Source organism: Somniosus microcephalus, chromosome 2 (assembly GCF_052327205.1).
Source record: "Somniosus microcephalus isolate GS21.2 chromosome 2, FLI_Smic_1.0, whole genome shotgun sequence".
In the NCBI taxonomy this organism is placed as follows: domain Eukaryota; kingdom Metazoa; phylum Chordata; class Chondrichthyes; order Squaliformes; family Somniosidae; genus Somniosus; species Somniosus microcephalus.
The window spans coordinates 25557298-25581544 of record NC_140988.1 but is presented as its reverse complement, the minus strand read 5'-3'; the positions used below and the strand labels follow the sequence as shown (position 1 = coordinate 25581544).

General features: G+C 43.1%; 1 protein-coding gene across 1 annotated transcript in view; it reads left to right on the top strand.

Moving 5' to 3' along the window:
- The window catches only part of polr2b (RNA polymerase II subunit B), a 61809-nt gene that overhangs the window by 4680 nt on the left and 32882 nt on the right, over positions 1 to 24247 (top strand). Inside the window, exons 2-8 of the mRNA XM_086007620.1 lie at positions 10372 to 10444; positions 15272 to 15422; positions 15516 to 15628; positions 15721 to 15940; positions 18957 to 19115; positions 19402 to 19566; positions 22705 to 22901. Of these exons, the coding sequence (XP_085863746.1) occupies positions 10372 to 10444; positions 15272 to 15422; positions 15516 to 15628; positions 15721 to 15940; positions 18957 to 19115; positions 19402 to 19566; positions 22705 to 22901 (1078 nt within the window). The remainder of the gene's footprint in view (positions 1 to 10371; positions 10445 to 15271; positions 15423 to 15515; positions 15629 to 15720; positions 15941 to 18956; positions 19116 to 19401; positions 19567 to 22704; positions 22902 to 24247) is intronic.

The following is a 24247-nucleotide window of genomic DNA, read 5'->3' as shown; positions in this document are numbered from 1 at the left end:
TTGTGCTATCCGGCACTGACGGGACCGAGCTGTTGCCGTTCCCTCAAAACTGCCGGACACACCAGCGTTAATGTTGAAGCATACGGAGCTTTTCATCTCCGTATCTGACAACAAACACTGTTGCTTAGCAACAGCTTCTAAACAGTCGGCCCGTACCTTGGAAGCGTCTCTCTGAAGCTGTTGCTAAGCTACAGAGACTTTGCAGAGCCTGACTGTTGGGGGAAAAAAAAGCCACGAGAAGAAAAAAAACCTAAAAACGGCTCCTGATTTTTGCCGGTGGCTTGAGCTTGCCGGACATTTAGCCTCCGGATAACACACAGTTTCCTGTATTTCCTCAGTTTTTACTGAGGAAGGTGACTGTAGGAATACCTGAAGAGGATGTGGAAGATCCAGTACTGAAGATAAATCTTCAAAAGGAAGCTTAATGGGATTAATAGTAGAAAAGTACCCAAGCTCAAATGTGGCAATTGTGGAATGGAGGGTTGCAAACATTAAACCTGTGTTCAAGGAATGGGGCAAACCAGGAGACCATAGATCTGATAAAGAAAGACTTACATTTATAATATTCTTACCTTGAAGTCAGTGGAGGAATGGAGTTTAACTTCAGCCAGAGTTCAGCATTAGAGGGAGTTCAGCCATGTGGTACTGTTGGACAGATTTTTTTTTTCTTTTACCTAAAATTAATAATTGTGTGAAGTGAATAAGAAAATGTTTGATTCTTGTGAATTGGTGCTACTGGATGTTCAGACTAACACTATCTACATTTTAAATTTGGAAACAAAGCGATGACAGGGGAGTGTGACTTGTGGGCCATCATGGATCCTCAGTGTATGCCAGGAGCAGCTCATTTGCACTATGTGACGGAAAAATTAGTCTTTGGAGAAGAGGATCTCTGTACTTGAGCAATATTTTAAAATATTTGTTCTCATCCCTAATTGCACTTGTTGTGATGGAGCTCCTACAATGGTGTTAGGTAGGGATTTCCAGGCTATTGGCCCAATTCCAATGAAGAAAGGGTGATATATGTCCAAGTTAGGATTGTCTTTCATTTGGAGGGAAACTTTGAGGTAACTGTGTACCCACATCATCGCTACTGATGTCCTTCTTGGTGGTAGAGGTGGCAGGGGAGGATGTGCTGTCGAAGTAATCTTGATGAGTTGCTGCAGTGCATCAACTAGATGGTGCGTACTGCAGCCATATAGTGCTAGTGATGGAGGGAGTGTACATTGAGTCCAGTGACGGGGCACTGATCACGTGAATATTGCATTTATCCTGTTTTTTTGTGGATAGGGCATATGAGTATCCTTCCACGTTGTTGGATAGATGCCAGTGTCATCATAGCTATAATGGAACAGCTTGGCGAGGGGAACGGCTAGCTCTGGTGCACTGGTCGTCAGCACTAAAGCTGGGATGTTGTCAGGGCACATAGCTTTTGTTCTGTCCACTGCACTCAGCTGTTAATCATGTGGAGTGAACCAAAGAAGTTGAACGCTGGTATTTATGATGATGGGTATCTCGGGAGGAGGCTGAGTAAGATCATCCACTCGGTACTTTTGGCCGAAGATTCTTGGAAACCCTTCATCCTTGTCTCTTGCACTTAAGCGCTGGGCTCCATCATGGTTGAGGATAGGGATGTTCATGAAGCCTCCTCCTCGCATTAGTTGCCTGGTTATCCATCTGGATGTGATTGGGCTAGAGGAGCTCTGTTGGTTGTGGGACTGCTAGCTCTGTCTGTAGCTTGCTGTTTAGCACGCAGATAGCCCCATGAAATAACTTCTCTAGGTTGGTAACTCATTCTAACGTGCCTGGTGCTACACCTGTAACACGCACATATATACTCCTAATTGAACCATGGTTGGCCGCCTCATTTGATGGTGATCAAGGAGTGAAGGATGTGTCAGGCCATGAGTTAAAGATTGTGGTGGTATTCAATTCTGCTGCTGTTGCTGAGCATCCCTGAGGTGCTGTGAGACAGTTTTGGGCTGCTAGATTTGTTTTTAGTCTGTCCCTAATTTTAAATCTATTACAGGAAACTCTTTATTATCCGGCACCGACAGGACCGGCGTGGTGCCGGTTTATCAAAAAGTCCGGATTACAGAGAGATATAGTTAAAAGGTACGAGAGCTCCGTACACAGCAACAAATTCAGGCTTCCCTGTTGCTTAGCAACATGTGCAGGAACTCCGGCCACAGACCAAGCGTCCCTGTTGCTTAGCAACAAGTGCACGAACCCCAGTTACACAGCCACAGATCCAGGAACTGCCACTAATATGAAGTAAAACTTACCTGAACCTACTCCTGAATTTTGCCGGTTAACAGAGATTTCCGGTTATTTAGGTGCCGGTTAAAAGAGAGTTTCCTGGTATAAAGGATGCAATAATTGGGCACTTAGAAACTAATGGATTTATGAAAGGGAAATCCTGTTTAACAAACCTATTGGAGTTCTTTGAGGATGTAACTAGTGGAGTAGACAAAGGGGAACCGGTAGATGTGTATTTGGATTTTCAGAAGGCCTTCAATAAGGTCTCACACAAGAGGTTGGTGAACAAAGTTAGGGCACATGGAATTGGGGTTAATATACTCGCATGGATTGAGAATTGGTTAACAGGCAGAAAACAAAGAGTAGGGATAAACGGGTCTTTTTCAGGACGGCAGGCTGTGACTAGTGGGGTACCGCAAGGATCGGTGCTTGGGCCCCAGCTATTCACAATCTATCTATATCAATGATTTGGATGAGGGGACTAAATGTAACACTTCCAAATTTGCTGATGATACAAAGCTAGGTGGCAGTGTCAGTTGCGAAGAGGATGTGAAGAGGCTTCAAGGAGATCTCGACAGGTTCAGTGAGGTGGGCGAGAACGTGGTAGATGGAATATAATGTGGATAAATGTGAAGTTATCCACTTTGGTAGAAAAATCAAAGGCAGAGTATTTCCTAAATGGTGAAAGATTGGGGAATGCAGATGCTCAAAGGGACCTGGGTGTCCTTGTACATGAGTCACTGAAAGTGAATGTGAAGGTGCAGCAAGCCATTAGGAAGGCAACTGGTATGCTGGCCTTCATTACATGAGGATTTGAGTACAGGAGTAAAGAAGTCTTACTCCAATTATATAGGGCCTTGGTGAGACCACACCTGGAGTACTGTGTACAATTTTGGACTCCTTACCTAAGGAAGGATATACTTGCCATAGAGGGAGTGCATCGAAGGTTCACAAGATTGATTCCTGGGATGGCGGGACTGTCGTATGAGAAGAGATTGAGTAAACTAGGCCTGTATTCTCTTGAATTCAGAAGAATGAGAGGGGATCTCATTGAAGCATACAAAATTATTACTGGCCTTGATAGGGTGGATGCTGGGAGAATGTTTCCCTTGGCTGGGGAGTCTAGAACCAGGGGCCTCAGGATAAAGGGTAGGCCATTCAGGACTGAGATGAGAAGAAATTTCTTCAAACAGAGGGTGGTGAATCTTTGGAATTCTCTACCCCAGAGGGCTGTGGAGGCTCAGTCATTGGATATATTCAAAACAGAAGTCGATAGATTTCTGACTAGTAAGGGCATCAAGGGATATGGCGATAGGGCCGGTGAATGGAGTTGAGGCAGAAGATCAGCCGTGATCTCATTGAATGGTGGAGCAGGCTCGAAGGGCCGAATGGCCTACTCCTGCTCCTATTTCTTATGTTCTTAAACACCTCCATTAAACCTATTCATCTTTCTTTGTTCCAATGGGAATTGTTATAGTATGTGTAGTCTGTCTTGATAACTATATAGTTTCCTATCCCTGGCATCATCCTGGTGAATCTGTTCTGTATGCTATGGCTTTAATGTCTTTTCCATGATGTCTTTCTTTTATAATGGGGTTCCCAAAACTGCATGCAGACTAACTTGGGCCCAACCAATATTTTGTACAAATTTATTATTTTTTTTAAAATTCTTGTACTCTATGCTCCTATTTATAAAATTGATTTTTGTGGCTTCATCTACCTGTACTGGTACTTTCAAAGAATTATGTATTTGAACTTCGAGGTCCCTTTGTTCATCCATGCTCTTCAGCATTTTTCCATTGAATGTTTACTCCCATTCCATGTTTCTCCTCCCCAAAGTTTTTTAAATATTCGTTCATGGGAGGTGGGCGTTGCTGGCAAGGCCAGCATTTATTGCCCATCCCTAGTTGCCCTTGAGACGGCAGTGGTGAATCGCCTTCTTGAACCACTGCAGTCCGTGTGGTGAAGGTACTCCCACAGTGCAGTTGGGGAGGGAGTTCCAGGATTTTGATCCAGCGACGAAGGATCAGCGATGTACTTCCAAGTCCGGATGGTGTGTGACTTGGAGGGGAACTTGCAGGTGATGGTGTTCCCATGCGCCTGCTGCCCTTGTCCTTCTAGGTGGAAGAGGTCGCGGGTTTGGGAGGTGCTGCCGAAGAAACCTTGGCGAGTTGCTGCTGTGCATCTTGTAGATGGTACACACTGCAGCAAGTTCTGGTCAATGGTGACCCCCCCCCCCCCCCCAGAATATTCATGGTGGGGGATTCGGTGGTGGTAATGCCGTTGAGTGTTAAGGGGCGGTGGTTAGACGCTTGCTTTTTGGAGATAGTCATTGCCTGGCACTTGTGTGGTGCGAATGTTACCTGCCACACATCAGCCCTAGCCTGAATGTTGTCCAGGTCTTGCTGCATGTGGGCATGAACTGCTTCATTATCTGAAGAGTTGTGAATGGCACTGAACACTGTGCAGTTGTCAGCGAACATCCCCACTTTTGACCTTATGATGGACGGTAGGTCATTGATGAAGCAGCTGAAGATGGTTGGGCCTAGGACACTGCCTTGAGGAACTCTTGCAGTGATGTCCTGGGGCTGTGATGATTGGCCTCCAACCACCACAGCCATCTTCCTTTGTGCTAGGTATGACTCCAACCAGTGGAGAGTTTTCCCCCCGATTCCCATTGACTTCAGTTTTATTAGGGCTCCTTGATGCCACACTCGGGCACATGCTACCTTGATGTCGAGGGCAATCACTCTCACCTCACCTCTGGAATTCAGCTCTTTTGTCCATGTTTGGACCAAGGCTGTAATGAGGACTGGAGCTGAGTGGTTCTGGTGGAACCCAAACTGGGCATCAGTGAGCAGGTTATTGGTGAGTAAGTGCTGCTTGATAGCACTGTCGACGGCACCTTCCATCACCTTTGCTGATGATTGAGAGTAGACTGATGGGGCGGTAATTGGCCGGATTGGATTTGTCTTGCTTTTTGTGGATAAGACATACCTGGTCAGTTTTCCACATTGTCGGATAAATGCCAGTGTTATAGCTGTACTGGAACAGCTTGGCTAGAGGCACAGCTAGTTCTTGAGCACAAGTCTTCAGCACGACAGCCGAGATGTTGTCGGGGCCCACAGCCTTTGCTGTATCCAGTACGCTCAGCCATTTCTTGATATCACGTGGAGTTAATCGGATCGGCTGAAGACGGACTTCTGTGGTGGTGGGGACCTCAGGAGGAGGCCGATATGGATCATCCACTCGGCACTTCTGGCTGAAGATGGTTGAAAACGTTTCAGCTTTGTCTTTTGCACTCACGCACTGGGCTCCACCATCATTGAGGATGGGGATATTCATGGAGCCTCCTCCTCCCGTTAGTTGTTTAATGGTCCGCCATCATTCACAACTGGATGTGGCAGGACTGCAGAGCTTTGATCTGATCCGTTGATTGTGGGATCGCTTAGCAATGTTTATAGCATGCTGCTTCTGCTTTTTAGCATGTAGTCCTGTGTTGCAGCTTCCCCAGGTTGGCACTGCATTTATCCAGTTTAACCAGCATGTACCACCCGTTTGCCCATTTTGCTAAGCTAGCTGTATTTTCCAGCAGTCTTTGAGTCCTCCTTGCTATTTGCCGAGCCACCTACTTTTATGCCATCAGCAAATTTCGAGATTGATACCCAAGTCCAAATCATCTATATGTACCGAGCACAAAAGTGGACCCAGCACTGACCCATAGCCTATGCCACTTCCAACCCTGTCGAATTGAAGCAAAAGGCTGCTTTCTGCAGCCATGACTGATGAAAGCCCCACAAAGCAGTGGAGGCACTGACCTCACAGGTATCTGTGGAACACACCATAGTGTTGCTGGAGCAATGTTTCTCTTATTTGGACCACTCTGGTGGGTTGCTGCTCCACAGTCCAGCTGATGTCTCTGATCATTCTGTGTGCTGCATTCTGCAGTTTTGCCATCTGATCAGCAAACAGTCAGCTGAGGAGGGGAGGGCGACACGGCCCTACACAAGAAATACTGTCTGTACAAAAGGTAAATAGAGATCAGTATTTTTTGAGTGCCTATGTGCTCTAAGCCCTGCATCCCTTTGTGCTTTGAGTAGGAGAGGCAATTGCAGTAGAAGGCTACCATTGGGTGCCTTGGCCCTGTTGGGATGAGTGGGGTCTTGAACCTTTGGGTGTAGGGTCACAATGACATTACAACAGTTGGAGTCATATCCAGCTCAGTGACTGTCCGCGCCTGCCCACTATCCTTTGAAAAAGCTGGCTGGAATGGGATATATATGAACACTTAAGAAACCATCTCATCTGACCCTTCTCCTGCTATCCATCCCTTGTGCTATGCATCCCAGCTAGATGATCTTCTATCTGTAGGAGAACGACAGTCCATAGTTTGTCTCAAGTAAAAAAAATCCCCCAAGTGAGTCCAATCTAGCTACAGACTCCTGTAATTGGAATCCCCAAGCTCTCAGTGCTACCAGTCACATTTAGTGTTTACGAGGGAATGTTTTTCTGCGCTTCGGGACCGCTCTGTATATGGCGCTGAAGATGCTGCTTGCTCCAGAGCACTCTGCAACTGAGTAACACCCTTTTGGATGCTGGAGGTAACCGGCTGCATATTCTCTGCCAGGTGCTACAGTCTGCTCATGGTGAACTCAATGTATGTAGAAAATGCTTCCTGATCCTGTATTAACACCTGTCTGAATTGGCAGGCCCAGTACGATGCCTGTTCCTTGCTCATACAGTTGAAAAACAGCATAGACTCGCAGCCTGGCCAAATTTTTATTCTCCTTCTCCCAAGTCCCCAGTTGCTTCTCTTGAGGGGAGTTGGTTCAACTGTTGACAAAGGAATAGTGTTTTAAAAAGCCTGAACAATAACATTCGTTTGATTTACATACATAGGATATACGGCACAGAAACAGGCCATTCGGCCCAACCAGTCCATGCCGGCGTTTATGCTCCACTCGAGCCTCCTCCCGTCTTTCCTCATCTAAATCTATCAGCATAACCCTCTATTCCCTTCTCCCTCATGTTTGTCTAGCCTCCCCTTAAACGCATCCATACTATTCGCTTCAACCACTCCCTGTGGTAGCGAGTTCACATTCTCACCACTCTTTGGGTAAAGAAGTTTCTTCTGCATTCCCTATTGGCTTTCTTGGTGACCATCTTATATTGATGGCCTCGAGTTATGCTCTTCCCCACAAGTGGAAACATTCTCTCTATCCACTCTATCAAAACTTTTCATAATTTTAAAGACCTCTTTTAGGTCACACCTCAGCTTTCTTTTTTCAAGAGAAAAGAGACCCAGCCTGTTCATACTTTCCTAATATGTATACTCTTGCATTTCTGGTATCATCCTTGTAAATCTTCTCTGCACCCTCTCCAGTGTCTCTATATCCTTTTTCTAATATGGCGACCAGAAGTGTACGCAGTACTCTAAGTGTGGTCTAACCAAAGTTCGATACAGGTTTAGCATAACTTCCCTACTTTTCAATTCTACCCCTCTAGAAATAAACCCTAGTGCTTGGTTTGAATTTTTAATGGACTTGCTAACCTGTGGCGCAACTTTTAGTGATTTGTGTATTTGTTCTCCGACATCCCTTTGCTCCTCTACCCCACCTAGACACGCACCCTCCAAGTGATAAGTGACCTCCCTATTCTTCCTACCAAAATGTAATACAGTACCTCACATTTATTTGTGTTGAACTTCATCTGCCAATTATTTGCCCATTCTGCACGTTTATTAATGTCCTCCTGTAAGTTGTTGCAGTCCTCCTCAGTATTGACTATCTCCCCCAATTTGGTATCATCTGCAAATTTAGAAATTGTGTTTTTGATTCCAAAGTCTAAATCGTTAATGTAAATTGTGAACAGCAGTGGTTCCAGCACTGATCCTTGTGGAACACCACTACCCACCTTCTGCCACTGTGAATAGCTACCCTTTACCCCTACTCTCTGCTTTCTGTCTTGAAACCAGCCAGCAATCCATTCTGCTATTGTCCCCTGACTCTGCATTCTTGGACCTGATTCATCAGTCTATTATGAGGTACCTTATCGAAGGCCTTTTGAAAATCTAGATAAATTACATCTACTGCATTACCATTGTCTACTCTCTCTCTTACCTCTTCAAAAAAATCAATGAGGTTGGTCAAGCAAGACTCTTCCTTTTGAAATCCATGCTGACTATTCATTAGTATATTTTTGGTTTCTAGATATTCTTCTATTTTCTCCTTTTAGTAGGGATTCCATTATTTTTCCTACCGCCGATGTTAAGCTGACTGGTTTATAATTCCCTGGACGTGTTCTATCCCCTTCTTAAATATAGGTATTACGTTAGCTATCTGCCAGTCCTTTTTCTAACAAATTATTAAATATTCATAGTAATGCCTCTGCTATCTCTTCCCTAGATTCTTTTAAAATGCGTGGATGCAATCTATCTGGACCAGGGGTTTTTAATCCTCTTCGAGTTTGATTAGTTTATTTAATATATCCCCTTTTTTATTTTAAATGCACTTATCTCATTACTCATCTCATCATCCAATGTCATGTCCACCTGTTCTATCTCCCTGGTAAATACCGAAGCGAAATAATGAGTTAATATTTCTGCCATCTCCCTATCGTTACCTGTGGTATTATCCTGTCTATCCCTTAATGGCCCTATTCCCATCCCAACCTTCCTTTTTTTATTGATGTGCCTGTAAAATATTTTACTATTTTGTTTTATGTTCCTTGATAATTTAATTTCATAGTTCCTCTTTGCCTTCCTAATTTTTTTTGACTTCTCTCCTAATCCCTTCGTATTCTCTCTTATCATGCACTCCCCTGCTGTCTATGTACTTAATGTATGCCTCTTTCCTTGCCCTCAATTGTTTCCATATGTCTTTATTCACCCATGGAGTCTCATTAGTGTTTCGTTTGTTCTTTCCTTTTAGCGGAATATAATTTTCCGGCACACTGTTGAACACCGTTTTAATTGTTTCCCATTGAAGCTCTACATCATTGTTTGCCAATATTGTTGCCCATTTTATCTTCCCAAGTTCTATTCTTAGCCCCTCAAAATGAGCTTTTCTCCAATCTATTAACTTGGTTTTTGTCATTCTTATGTCCTTCTCTATTGTCATCTTAAAGCATATTCTATTATGGTCACTATTGCCTATATGTTCCCCTACTTTTACTTCTCTTATCTGCTCTGGCTCATTCCCCATAACTAGATCCAATAGCGAATCCTCCCTTGTTGGGCTTTTTACTTGGGTTGGAAAGGAGTCCTGTAGACATTGTAGGAACTCCATTCCCTTATCCCCTTTACCTACCTCTTCTGTCCAGTTAATATCGGGGTAGTTGAAATCCCCCATGATTATCATTCTATGTGTTTTACTCTTTTCTCTAATTTGTCTGTATAGTTCTTCTTCCACTACTTCTTCCACTATTACGTGGTCTGTAGACTACGCCTATTAGTGTAATCGATCCTTTATTATCTTTTATCTGTATCCATATGGATTCTATTTTTGTCTTGCTGATATCTACGTCCCTTTTTTCTACTGCCATTATGTTATCCCTAATAAGTACAGCTATTCCACCTCCCCTTTTTCCCTCTTATCTTTTCTAAATATGTTATACCCTGCAATGTTTAATTCCCAGTCCAGATTTTTCTATAGCCATGTCTCAGTAATCCCTACTATGTCTGGTTCCTCCCAACGCATGATTGCCTCCAGCCCCCTTGTTTTATTTCGGACACTGTGCATTGCTGTACAGACAGTTTAACTCATTTTTAATAGGATTCCCTCTCACTTTATGTTTAACCATCTTTTTAGACTCCTGTTCTATAACTCTCTTTGCTCCCTTGCCGTCAATGTCCTCCCTTTATTCTTTCCTATATTTCCTCTTCTCTTGTTCGGATTACACCAATTGGCACATAGTGGCATTTTGTGTTTACCACGGACTCGGATGCTAGCTATCAAGTTGTGGTAGGCATTGAATGGTTATTGTTTCTGCTTTTACAATCCATTTTGTTGGTAATAAACTGAGTACTTTATACAGTATTGCACAGTATGATGACTTTCTGAATTGATACAAACTGGTTCCGAGTGTCTTGCTAACTCTGCTTCTTGATTCTAGATACGCAATATGATGAAGATGATGATGAAATCACCCCAGATTTGTGGCAGGAGGCATGTTGGATTGTTATCAGGTAAAGAAAGAGTCTGCTGGACTTGGATCAAAAGAATCAAATGTCAAACTAAATGTATTTTGTAAAATGATCTACTGTAGTACACTGTTTACATCGTATCCTGAAATTATTGGCAAGAACTGGCATTCCAAACTATCCTCTGGTCAGAGTGGCTTTACACTTAATTTTTTGACTGCTCGAATGAATCTCTTCAGGCACAACTTGTACTTGCTAGTCAGTCAGCTGCGTGGAGTGGGTCAGCTCAATCATGGGTACTCGCTAACCTTTGGCTGGGGGTTGTCAAGGATGAGTCTTGCATACCCTGCTGTAGTGGTTTTGTCGTTACCTGTATTGCCTCAACTTGAACCTGCTTCAAACTCCAAAAGGGGACATAAGAGACAGGAGGAAGCAGAAAAAAAATAGTCGTATCTGTTTATTTGCAATTCGCTTAATTTTCCTGTTTTAATGCAGCCATTTCTGAAGTCCCATTTTTTTCCGTTGTACTTCCAATTTTGTTCCAAAAAACTTAGTTTAATTGCAATTTCATACATTGGAATTCCTACTTATATATGCAAGTGTGCTGTACAGAAATCTCGCTATAGCGAGGCCTGTTACCTTTGAGCCCGAGGGGCTCTCCTCTCAATCTGATTGGGTTCAGTGGACCTGGTTTCCACCTGCTTATTGTTGTATGGGTGAGGAAGTCGATTTTCCAGATGGCTAAACAAAAACAGCACCGTGACTTGTCGCTATGCGAGCGAGTGGATGTTTTGAACAGTTTGAAGGAATTGAGGATTCAAAAGCTAGTGACACGGGCATGGCATTTCTGAATCTCGGGTTTCTAGAATTCTAAAAAGAAAAGCAGACGTCTTGAAGGAATGGGAAAGAAACGAGAACTGGGCTAGGAAATGGAAGCGTGAAAGTAAGCTGGCAGATGTGGATGAAGCACTGCTTGGGTGGTTTAATCACAAAAGAGGTGGTTTAATCACAAAAGAGCTCAAAGTCCTGCTTGAACGCCTTACATTGTTGTTGTGTGCTAATCATACGGGCTCGGCCAAGATGAAACCTCTCGTGATCGGGAAAAGCAAGAGCCCTCCTTACTTTTAAAATGTGAAAACTTTTCTGACTAATTATGAAAGCAGCGCCAATGCTTGGATGACACAAACAAAAATATGGAAAGTGGCTGCGGTCTTTCAATGCCAGGATGAGAAAGCGGTGCAAGCAGCTTTTGATGGAGAATGCCACTTGCCATGGTGTGGCTCTTAATCCTTCACAGTTGAGGGTCCAATTTTTTTACCATCTAACACTACTTCCATCATCCAGACCCAAGGCGTCATTCATAACATGAAGCAATATTGCAAGAATCAATTCCAGCATATGGTGGTTTCTGTTTTAGATTTCACTGAGGAAACTGGCATTTCATAGGTTATGGAAAAACTATAGTGTGTCGGATGCGATGCACTTATCCAGTAGAGTTTGGAATGCAGTAACTGCTTTAAAAACTGCAGTTTGGTTTCTGCTGAGAGAAAAAAGACCCGGTGCAAGTTGAGAAGGTTGATGAAGGGATTCGCAGCGGTTTGAACGAAGCGGAGTTTGATATTTTTGTTTTGATGTATGCTGACCGTGACATCTGTGGCGAGGTGACTGATGCAGAAATAGTTTTTTTTCTCTGAATTAGCAACAGAGGCTGCAGAGGATATATATGAAGAGGTGTCAGAGCTGAAAATTCACTAAGTTAGAGGTAATTGTGCATTTTGTGTCAATTTATCGAGTTAAATGCTTGATGAATTTTATGCACTGGAAGGGAAAGTACAGAGGATCTGATCTCATCAAAAAAACCCACAAAAATCTTCGCAGCATAAAAAAAAACTTCTGAGCATGAGCATTTTTCTGTTATACATTTTAAGATGTTGCAGTTTTTAGGATGTAATCACCCTTGTAAGGTGTTGTATGAAATTTAGGTAAATGAAGGTTGTTGTGCACCAGCCTTGATTTGTGTTGCTTTCTGCTTTATAGAAGTTCCTGTTTTATCACAATTTGCAAGGTTGTCCTAATCAGTTGCAGTTAAGTGGGTTCCACTAAGTCTAAAGGTTTAAGATTTGAACCGAGTTCGGATAGGATGATTTTATAATTTGAAGTTAAAATAATTAAAATACAAATGAGGCAGATGGAAGGGAGAAAATGGTGTTCGTGTTTCCAATTTTGTTTGTACTAGTATATCTTCCTTATTGTTGAGGAGCTAGAATTTAGGTTTCTATGGTTACTGTGGTCCCATAATGGAAAGTTTCCTGAGCAAGTAAAGCAAACTTACTGAAGTAATACATCACACAACTGACAGCTAAAAACTTTACACACTTTACTGATATTGAATTGATACAGGCCTCATATAGATAGAATATTTGTAATGCTGTTTACTAAACACTTTAAAACTTTGCTTAAGATGCAAGCAACTTTGTTATTCCCTCCCCGAACCTCTTATTCTCTGTTATATTGTATATACAATATATATTTTTTGCCTGCCATGGGGGACTTGCTTAAGATGTATTTCACTACTGGTTCTCTCTTCCCAAATCTTATTTTGCCACCATCTTGCTTCCCAGGGTGGACTTGTTCTCGCTGAAGCCATTGGTGCACCAGAAAGATTTTCCGACAGTTGAGTCTCCAGTGACCAGGATCATGAGCATGTGATTATTTGTCATAGTCCTGGGCTAGCTGAATCTGGCTTCAATGTCCGAGTTAAAATCAGTGTGCCCCCCTAGCCTCAGTGCAAACATCAGTCCCCTCGGTAACCTTATCCCAAACAACACTATTAGCTGAGTTTTTTGGCCGCTTAAACTGTAAAATGCTGAAATGGTTACAATTTTTCCACCTGGCTGCTTGTGCCTCACTATTGTTTGCAAATTTTCTGCCTGGTTGTCATTGTGGTATTGTAGCTCCGTAGGATAAGCATAAAAACTGGAACTCCCGCCGTTATGCATACTTGTGCAGGTACAGAATTTGGTCATAGAAGCTGGAAATTCTCAGCATCCAAAGCTCAGGTAAAGTTTCCAGCTTTGGAACTAAAGCAGAAGTCCAGCAATAGGGTTGGGTCTTATGGGTGGAAACTTTCTGTAGGGACTTAGTAAATGGATAAGTTTAAGAATTTGTTTTTTATAGGAACATTAAGAAACATTTTCAATTAATGCAGACTTTTAAGAAAATGTTTGTGCAGCATTTAATAGTTCAGTTTTTTTATGTGAGCGTTTTCTAAAACTATGAAGCAGTCTTTTGTGGAACTAAAGTTCTTCATAGCCTAAAACTGCAAACTTTACAAAAATGTACAAGTTTGATTTTTTAAGTATATATTGCAGGTACTGGTTTGAGACAGTTATTAACTAGATGGTGCTTTTACATTTGAAGCTCTTCTAGCCCTGTCGCAAGAACAATGCCCATGCCCCAACTTGCATTTACTTTGTTAAAATCGGTTTCCTTATCCTAACTGTTGCACTATAGACTAGATATGGGGAATTTTAACCCCCAAAAATGGGTGGGTTTGGGTCGGGTGGGATGTTAAAATGTTAAAAATCTCAAACCCGACCTCAAGCCACCTTGAACCTGCCCACTTCCGGTTTTATGGGGGGCGGGCGACCAAACCGCTCCCAGGAGGCAGGTTGGTCATTTAAATATTATAATGAGGCTGCGTACCTCAGATTTAATCTACATTTTAAATTTAACACGGCGGCGAGGACTGCTGAATCTAGCAGTCTTTCTACTTACCTGTTGGATCCAGTTTACCTGCTTCCGCGCTCCTGCCCAAGCCATGCTCTCCACCCCCTTCTCCCCTGGTCTTTCCAATCTCCCCTCCGGTCTTCGATCTCTAATCTCTCGCCCACCCCGGCCTTTCCGATCCCTCCATTCCTCTTCTCCGATCCCTGGCTGCGGCATATTGCTGAAGGTTTATCAGCTTCTCAATCTGGCTGGCTGCTGCTCGGAAACAGAGACAAAACATGTTAATCAGGTCCTGCTGTTCAATCTGGCAGGACCTGAGGGGAACCTGTTCTTCTGGGTTACCCAACTGCAAAACAGCCCCCCAGCTCCCCCCTGCTCTCTCCCCACCTCCGAGCTCATATCGGGGCCATTGTTTCTAAGGGTGACTACAGGCACCACGTTTTAGCAGGTTATACTTTCAATCTACAGCAGCCAGTGTGAAAACATTCTTTAGGAGAACATTATCTTACTCCACTTCTTGCCATGGATGACTGCATACTATAGTGTAGTTTACCTTGAGGTGAGCTACAAAGTTCTTTGACCATATGATGTCTGAGCTTGTGCCTGCCGTCCTCTAGGTATTTTAACCCCATTTCTTCTCGAAAGCGCTTTGAATTCTCACCTCCGCTGTTTTGCCTCCATGTTGTAATAACTAGGAGACAGCCTGTCGCGCACATTGGTTGGAAGAAGAGTTCTGGATTGCATTAGTTGTTTGGTGGGAAGATCAGTCGTGGAGTGGAAAATGAGGGATGCATGGTGGATGAAGGAAAGAAGGATGAGTCATTGAACGGGGGGGCGGAGGGGAAGGAAAATAATGGTCTAACAATATTCTGCGTTTTCCCAAATAAATTTATAATTCCAGGATTCAAATGCTGTTTTCTGGGAGTACAGTGAATGAGCCCCTGAAACAGCCCCTGTGCTGTACTCTTGACATTTAATTGGGAAAACTCAAAATTGAAAATCATTTTGGAAAGCTGTTTTAAACTGGGAAGAATTAAGACTTGCCCGTGAGTTTGGTCAGTAAGTAAGTTACCACCTGATGGTTTGATTCTCAGTAACAAGCTGTTCTTAAAAATAATAATTTTGACACTTTTTGTTTTTCAGCTCATATTTTGATGAGAAAGGTTTGGTTCGACAGCAGTTGGATTCATTTGATGAATTCATACAAATGTCAGTGCAGAGAATTGTGGAAGATGCCCCTCCAATAGATCTCCAAGCTGAAGCTCAACATACAACTGGGGAAGTGGAAGAGCCGGTAAGAAAACCGCCCCGAAAGAGAAAATTCGATTGCTTTTTTAGCAGTTGAATTGTGTACATCTATAATGCATGTGTTTTTCTCCTTTTCCAGCCCAGGTTCTTACTAAAATTTGAACAGATCTATTTATCCAAACCAACACATTGGGAAAGGGATGGGGCGCCATCCCCAATGATGCCAAATGAAGCTAGATTGCGAAACCTTACGTAAGTTTCCTTCGATGCCTGGCAGAGCCAAAGTCAATTTTTATTTCAACTTTCCGAAAATGAGTGGGGATTTTCATTTTACTGTTTTACAGGTATTCAGCCCCTCTCTATGTAGATATAACAAAGACGGTGATTAAGGAGGGAGAGGAACAAATGCAAACACAGCATCAGAAGACGTTTATAGGAAAAATTCCTATCATGCTTCGATCCACCTATTGTCTTCTTAGTGGTCTGACGGATCGTGATCTCTGTGAGCTCAATGAGTGTCCACTGGACCCTGGTGGTTATTTCATCATCAATGGATCAGAAAAGGTACAGGATATGCAGTTGTCTCAAAATATTAAGAAAAGTAAGGAAATTTCAAGCTAATCATTGATCTAATGAAAACCAAATTGTTTTGAGACATTCAATACCTGTCAGCTAGGTTAATGTGATCCACATGAGTACTAATGCACAAGTTAATTGCAGTACTTTTGATACAATTTCTTTATAATTGCCTATAATGAACATGCAGGAACATTATAGATGTTGGGTTTATAGGTACCCTTAATATAAGCTTGAGGACCAGGAAGCACTGATTAATGTCTTGTTTAATATCTTTTATTTTTCAAAACATTAATGCATGCAGTGCCATTGAGACTGGTTCCGAAATGACTCAAGTGATTCATCGGGTGTCATAAGCGTGTCATCTTGACTGCTCACGCTAGTCTCAGCAAGACTCGGTAAAAGTCCCTAAGAGGGTTTCGGTACACCATATCTTTATAGGGTTAATTACATCTCCCTGACATGAGGCTCTTCAATCAGCGCATCCTATCTACGTCTAAAGCATATGTGTGAGTACATCAAGTGATGTTCCTGCGGTCTTCCCTTAACATGCCTGCGCAACACCATCGATCTATTCGTTGTTCTTTCTATAAGACATGACCTTCACTCTTTTACCTCTTGATATATTTCATAACTAGCTCTATTCATGCTTCACACTCCCTTCCAATACCTAGACTATCTAGCACCATACCTATTCGTTAATATTTCTATCTCATCCCTTCATACAGACTGTTATTTAGTCCTGCCTGTCACAACATTCAGACACTGACCTCATCCTGATTAATCTCTACAACCACTACAGTATTGGTATAATGTGTATACATGTTTATATGGCTATTCTACCTGATGTGCCTACTATTACAATAGACCAGTGGTTGTGCATTTAGGTCATTGCTTAATTTGGCAAGCAGATTTGAAAAGGTGATCTGTCCTCATTAACAGTATTCCAGCATTGTCTAGCAGTCAGACTAACAGCCCATAGACTTGCATTAGATTTGCACTTGTTTATATTTTCATAATTTAGAAAGTATTACCTAAAAGAGTGAGGGGGTGAAGAGGGAGAGGGAGAACCGGTGGGCGGGGGGGGGAAAGAGAGAGGGAGAGCCGGGGGGGGGGGGGGCAAGTGAGAGGGGATTGACCGAAGAAAGAAGAGTGAGCGAGAGAGAGAATTGCAATACAACACATCACCACACATACAGTCAAGTCTATATAAATGTAAATATGTAATGCTGGGGAAATAATTTAAAGCAGAAAGGCTTCCAAAAACAGCTTTCCGGGCACCTAAATTTGCATAGGCTTACAAAAGTACTAGTCAGTAATGTCTGAAAAACAGACTCCATAAACTATTCACTTATCTAATCTGCAGTTACTTACCTTTTTCATGTATTCTGTTACAAGGTCCTGCTGTAGAAACTCCGTGCTCTCTCTTGCGTAAAACCTCTCTGTCAGCCAAAAATTGCGATTCAAATGATTCTTTATACACTGTTAATGTGGGTCCCTTTGCACAAGTATCGTCTTCATTCAGCCCAAGTTCAGCTGTGAATAAAATAAATACAATGAACAAAAATATCCAGCTTGACAAGTTTTCATATAAAAAAGACTCTGCTGACACATCTTACTACAAATATCAGAGTACAGGTACACTATCCCTTATCCGAAAGCCGTGGGACCAGCTGAATTTCGGTTTTCGGAATTTTTCGGATTTCAGAAGGTTATTATAAGACTGGGAAATTTGTATTTAATATAAATTTTAAAAGTTCAGGCTACCTCTTGCGACTGTTCCGTGTCTCATTCCCCTTCCTGCTTCTCTGGAAAGCCGGATATCGGCTGACTCCTACTAAGCTGGCCCGTAAATCAGGTCGGGAGTCGGGTGGGGGGGGGGGGAGAAAAGAATATCGGACGGGCCGTGGTTCGGTTTGGGTCGGGGGGAGAAAAGAATATTGGACGGGTCGCTGCAGCTATCGGACGGGCCGCTGTATTGTTGGGTTCACTCTCCCGGTACCTCCTTCACACTGCCTGGCTCGGCCTGCAATCTCCTACCCAGGAGGGAACTCTGTGACCCTCTGCCCTGCTCAGCGTAAGTCGTGCGCCACTCTGGTCATGTCGTGCGCACGACTTACGCTGAACGAAAAAACTTTAGGTTTTTAGAGGCTTCCGGTTTTCGGAAGCTCGGATTAAGGATAGTCTACCTGTACTACATTTAAAGAAGCACAAGAACTTCAAAATGACCATACGACTGAACCACACCGCTAATCAGTCTGGTGTTGATGGTTTTTCCATTTCCCTCCTTTTCAATCAGCATCAGAACTGCATTTGTAACCTGACAGGAACAGTAATGGTATTTAGATTACCCACATATACCACTATTACACAACTTAAATATTTACTGTTCTTTACTCGGCTTTAATTATTGTGTACAGGTAACGTCCTCTATATACAGGCATCAGCACGTGCAGACATAGACAATAAGTTCAGCAGGCCACTTGATTATGGTGGCCAGAGCTGCTGAAGTCATAGAATCATACAGCACAGAAGGAAGCCATTTAGCCCATCGTGCCTGTGCCGGCTTTCTGAGAGAGCTACCAATTACTGTAGTGCCAATTGATAATGCACTCTGGACAAATTTCCTCATTTTTTAAGCTTACTTTCTGTCAGCAACCCCTTTGTATCTGATTGCAAAAAAAAAAGTCATAAATTTTCAGGATTTAGCTGTTCCACTGAAAAAGAATCCTTGTCAATTTTCTCCCACCCCCTCGGCCTGAACTTGTTGACTCCTTGCTTGGGTAGAATGCCACACGCCCAAATATGCACTGTGTTTTTGCTGCTTTATTGTAGGTTTTATTTTCATAATTCATTGTCTATTTTGTGTATTTCTGTAGCCTACAACTTTTTATTGTCATTATTAGATATGATATTTCAACAAATGGTGTAGGTGTAACTATGAGCGGCCTTAAGATAAATTGCCTGAGTTAATAATAATTGAGACATTTTGGAACTTTCCCAGGTTCTGATTGCACAGGAAAAGATGGCGACAAACACAGTGTATGTGTTTGCAAAGAAAGACTCCAAATATGCATACACAGGAGAGTGTCGGTCCTGTTTAGAGAATTCTTCTCGCCCTACAAGTACCATCTGGGTCAGCATGCTGGCAAGAGGAGGACAAGTAGGACTTTTGACAATTATGTTCACTATATGCACTTGAACACTGCTCTTAACTCTGAAAATGCTGCTAACGTCCAACTTGTCTGCTCTCTGCCATCCAAAGTTCTGGGTGCAGATCCTTTGTCAAAAACATTACGGGTCCACACTCAAAACAGTAACTTGCCTATTCTCTCCACAGATGCTGCCTGACCTGCTGAATGTTTCCAGCATTTTCTGTTTTTATTTCTGATTTCTAGCATCTGCAGTTTTTTGCCTTCTGCCCTTAATTCTGTCTGTTTTCTCTTCAGGGTGTAAGAAAAAGTGCAATAGGTCAGAGAATAGTCGCCACTCTACCATATATCAGACAGGAAGTTCCCATAATTATTGTGTTTCGTGCTTTGGGATTTGTGTCTGATAGAGACATTCTGGAGCACATTATCTATGATTTTGATGACCCTGAAATGATGGAAATGGTGAGTTTCAATGTAACAATAATTCAGATTTTTTTAAAACTACTTTCTCATGCAATTCATTTTAATGCCCTGTTGTGGTGGGAGGTCAATTTTTTTTCTTGTGGCTAACACCCATTGTTAATAATTTTAAGCGAATCTTCTGTCAATGCCACGTCACATCTTTCAATGTGGGGGATTTACTCAGTAAATCCTACTCCTCTGGCACCTTCTCCATCAAGTAACTTGCCTTGTTCCACCCCTCTTGCTTCTCCTTTAAAATGCTTGTACTCTACTGCCCCCACTACCCCCAGCCCCATCCTGAGTTTCTCCCGGAGATATTCTCCCTCAGCCTCTGCACTGAGCAACATCTCGTCCTCGGTGCTTTCAATCTCCATCTCAACTCACCTTGCCCTCGCTCTCCGCTGATTCCACTGCCCTCCTGTCCTCCCTGTACCTCAACCTCCAGATAAACTCTCCTACCCATATTCACAGCCACCCCCTTGATCTTGCCATCTCACAGGCCTCTCCATTCCTATGGTCTCTATTACAGACAAGTCCATCTCCGACCACTTACTGATATCCACCACCACTCGCATCTTTCTAAGCCCACATTCTTCTGTGTCCGCTCGGAGTAAGAACTCCCCTCGAAGTCACATAGAACTGTATATTCAAACTTCCAATTCCCTAATCTTTTGCCATTTGCCACAGTACTTCTGCAACTGTCGATCGGCTCAGCCACTCCCTCATGTCCGTCTTTGTTGCTGCTAAATCTTTTACTCTCTCCCATCCTGGAATGGCCCCTATCTTTGCTCCCTCAAGTCGAAGAGGTGCAGACTTGAACATATCTGGTGCACAACTGGTTTAGCCATCTATCGCCAGATCTGGCTGGACCACATCAAGCGCCTCACTCTCTTTTGCCAAAACTGCCCACTACAAGATCATTCTGGAGAGCAAGGATAACCTCCAGTGTCTTTTCTCCACTATTAACTGTCTCCTGAAACCTCTTCTCCCCTGCCCCCTCCACCCTCACGTCCAACAACAATGGAAGGAGTTAATGGACTTCTTTGTCACTAACTTTGAGATTCCTCTGCTACTTCCCCTCTTCCCCATGCCCAGCAAGCCAAACATCTTCCTGCGCTAGCCCTGATCCCGTGCTTTCTCTAGTTTCCTTCCATCTCCCCACATCCCCTCGCCGAGCTCATCTTGTCCATGAGATCCTGGTCCCTTGTCCCCATTCCCACTAAACAGCTGACCACCGAACTTCCCTTCCTGGCCACCATGCTAGCTGACATTGTAAATATTTCCTCTCCTCGGGTACCGTCCTCATCAACTTCTACTCAGGAAAAAAAAACCCTCCCCGACCCCTCTGGCCTTGCAAACTACCGGCCCAACTCTAACCTCCCTTTCCTCTTCAAAGCAAGGTGTCTCCCAAATCTGTGTCCACCTTTCCTGCAACTCCTTGTCTTAATCTCTCCAATCAGGTTTCCGGCCCCGTCACAGCACTGAAAGTGGCGCTAATGACATCCTCTGTGGCTGTGACACTGGTGAATTTTCACTCCTTATCCTCCTCGACACCTCTGCAGCCTTTGATACGGTCCACCACACCATTCTCCAGTGCCTCTCCTCCGTTGTGCAGCTCAGTGAAACTTCCCTCGGTTGATTCTACTTTTACGTAGCCAGAGCAGCTGCAGCAATGGCTTTGCTTTCCACCCTGCACTGTTACCTCTGGAGTCCCCCAAGGATCTATCCTGGGTCCCCTCCTCTTCACCTACATTCTGCCCTTTGGCAACATCATCTGAAGACATGGGGCTAGATTTTCGTGGAGCCGTCAGGCGGAGTTTCAGGCGTGTGGGGGGGGAAAAATCCCGAATTTGGGGGTCCCGACACCATCCCGCCCAAAACCCCGCCCCACGTAAGTTTCAGGGGCGGCGGGTACCCGCCCCGCACTGGGACCCGCCGAAACCAGGCGGGGAGGGATTAGTGCCAATTAACTGCCTGTTAACAGGCAGTTTTTAGCCAAATCCCTATTTTAAGGGGTTTCGTGTGGGTTTCCCGACGGCTCCAAACCACGCCAGGTTAGAGCAGGCGGGCCGTCGGGTTGGAGGAGGTCGCGATGTTGGCGCTTAGGTGAGTGATGGGTGCATGAGTGTAAAGGTAAGTGTGTTTGGTGTGTCTAAAGTGTGTAAAGAACTTTTACTTACCTGTACTTACCTTCACAGCCTTTCTTCCTGTAGCCGTCGGGAGCGCATCACTCAGCCGGTACTTAAAGTTGAATGGCTGCGATCTGTGAAAGGTGACAGCCTTCAGCTTTGAGTGCCGGTAAGAGTTCTAACTGAGTCTGTGCAGAATGACTCATGGTAGAATTCAGACTGTCAGTGTTTGACAGCTGCAAACAGCTGTGAAACACTGATATTTCATCTTGACAGATGAAATTTCAGTCTGTGACATCACCTGTTGCCGGGTGGCCCTTAATTGGCCTGCTGAGCCCACTGGGCGGGCTCAACAAGGTCAATCAAGGGAAAATCGCGCGGATTGGCCGGACGTTGAAGTAGGCGGGTCAAAAACCCGAAAGGGGAAGTCCTGCCTTCTTCCCGACAGGTTTGGGAAAATCTACCACATGGGGTCAGCTTCCACATACGCTGATGACATCCAGCTCTACCTCTACACCACCTGTTTCGACCCCTTCGCTGCCTCTGTGTTATCCGACTGCTTGTCAGACATCCAGTCTTGGATGAGCCACAATTTCCTCCAATGGAAAGACCAAAGCCATAGTATTCAGCAGTTGTCTTTGCTCCCTGCAACAAACTCTGGGTTCTGTTTTTGAAATTTTAGACTTGCACTTTTGGGGAAATTCACTTCTTGCATTTGTGCATGTTCACTTTTTTAAAATGACTATGGAAGAATCTTTCAATCAGTTTAATCATGTAGAATCAGTGCTCAGCCTTAATTTTAGACACCACAAATATTTTAACATGGTAAGTAAAATTTCTTCAAAGAAATGCAAATAGTGAAAGCCAAAATGGGAACCTGGATTTAAAGTTGACACAAAAATAGTCTCAAGAAGGTCCAGGTTCGATTGCTGTATATATACCATACTAGTACGTGTTCTTGTGTTTCCTTCCTGTTCTGTGGATTACAATCCTTGAGTTTTTATTGTAGGTGAAACCTTCTCTGGACGAAGCTTTTGTTATCCAGGAACAAAATGTCGCATTGAATTTTATTGGTTCAAGAGGTGCAAAACCTGGTGTAACAAAAGAGAAGAGAATTAAATATGCAAAGGAAATTCTGCAGAAGGAAGTGCTACCACATGTTGGAGTCAGTGACTTTTGTGAGACAAAGAAAGCTTATTTCTTGGGGTATGTTTATTAAGTACTTAAGTGAGAATTGGTGTGATTTAAAAAAAATATATATTTTGTGTATTTCCTAAATTTACTAAGCAGTAGACTGTCCCAAAATCATTGTTCAGGTGCCATGTACAGAGTGAGTTAGGAGTGGCTTATATGGATTCTCTGTTAGCAAGTGAGTTGCTAATAATATTACAGAGACATGGTTGCAAGGTGACCAAGGCTGGGAACTGAATATTCAGGGGCATTTGACATTTTGGAAGGATAGACAGAAAGGAGGTGGGGTAGCTCTGTTAATAAAGGATGAGATCAGTGCAGTGGTGAGAAATGATATTGGCTCAGAAGATCAAGATGTAGAATCAGTTTGGGTGGAGATAAGAAATAATAAGGGAAAGGAGTCACTGGTGGGCATAGTCTATAGGCCCCCTAACAGTAGTTACACTGTAGGACAGAGTATAAATCAAGAAATAATGGAGGCTTGTAAGAAAGGTACAGCAATAATCATGGGCGATTTTAATATTCCTATTGATTGGACAAATTAAATTGGCCATGGTAGCCTCGAGGAAGAGTTCATAGAGTATATCCGAGATGGTTTCTTAGAACAATACGTTGTGGAACCAACCAGGGAGCAGGCTATCTTGGATCTGGTACTGTGTAATGAGACAGGATTAATAAATTATCTCATAGTAAAGAGTGATCATAGCATGGTTGAATTTCAAATTCAATTGGAGGGTGAAAAAGTTGGATCTCAAACCAGTGTCCTGATCTTAAATAAAGGCAATTACAAAGGTATGAAGGCAGAGTTGGCTAAGTGGACTGGGAAAATAGATTAAAGGGTAAGACGGTTGATTAGCAATGGCAGATGTTTAAGGAGATAATTTCATAACTCTCAACAAAAATATATTCCAGTGAGAAGGAAATACTTTGAGAAGGGAGAACCATCCGTGGCTAACTAAGGAAGTAAAGGATGGTATCAAATTGAAAACAAAGGCATACAATGTTGCCAAGATTAGTGGGAGGATTGGGAAATTTTTAAAAACCAGCAAAGGACGACTAAAAAAATAAGAGAGAAGATGGATTGAGAGTAAACTAGCAAGAAATATAGTAAGAGCTTCTACAGGTATATAAAAAGGAAGAGTGTAGCTAAAGTAAACGTTGGTCCCTTAGAGGATGAAACTGGGGAATTAATAATGGGGAACAGGGAAATGGCAGAGACTTTGAACAAACATTTTGTATCAGTCTTCACGGTAGAAGACACTAAAACCATCCCAATAATACATCATCAAGGGGCTACAGGGAGGGGCGATCTTAAAACAATCACTGTCACCAAAGAAAAAGTACTCGGTAAAATAATGGGA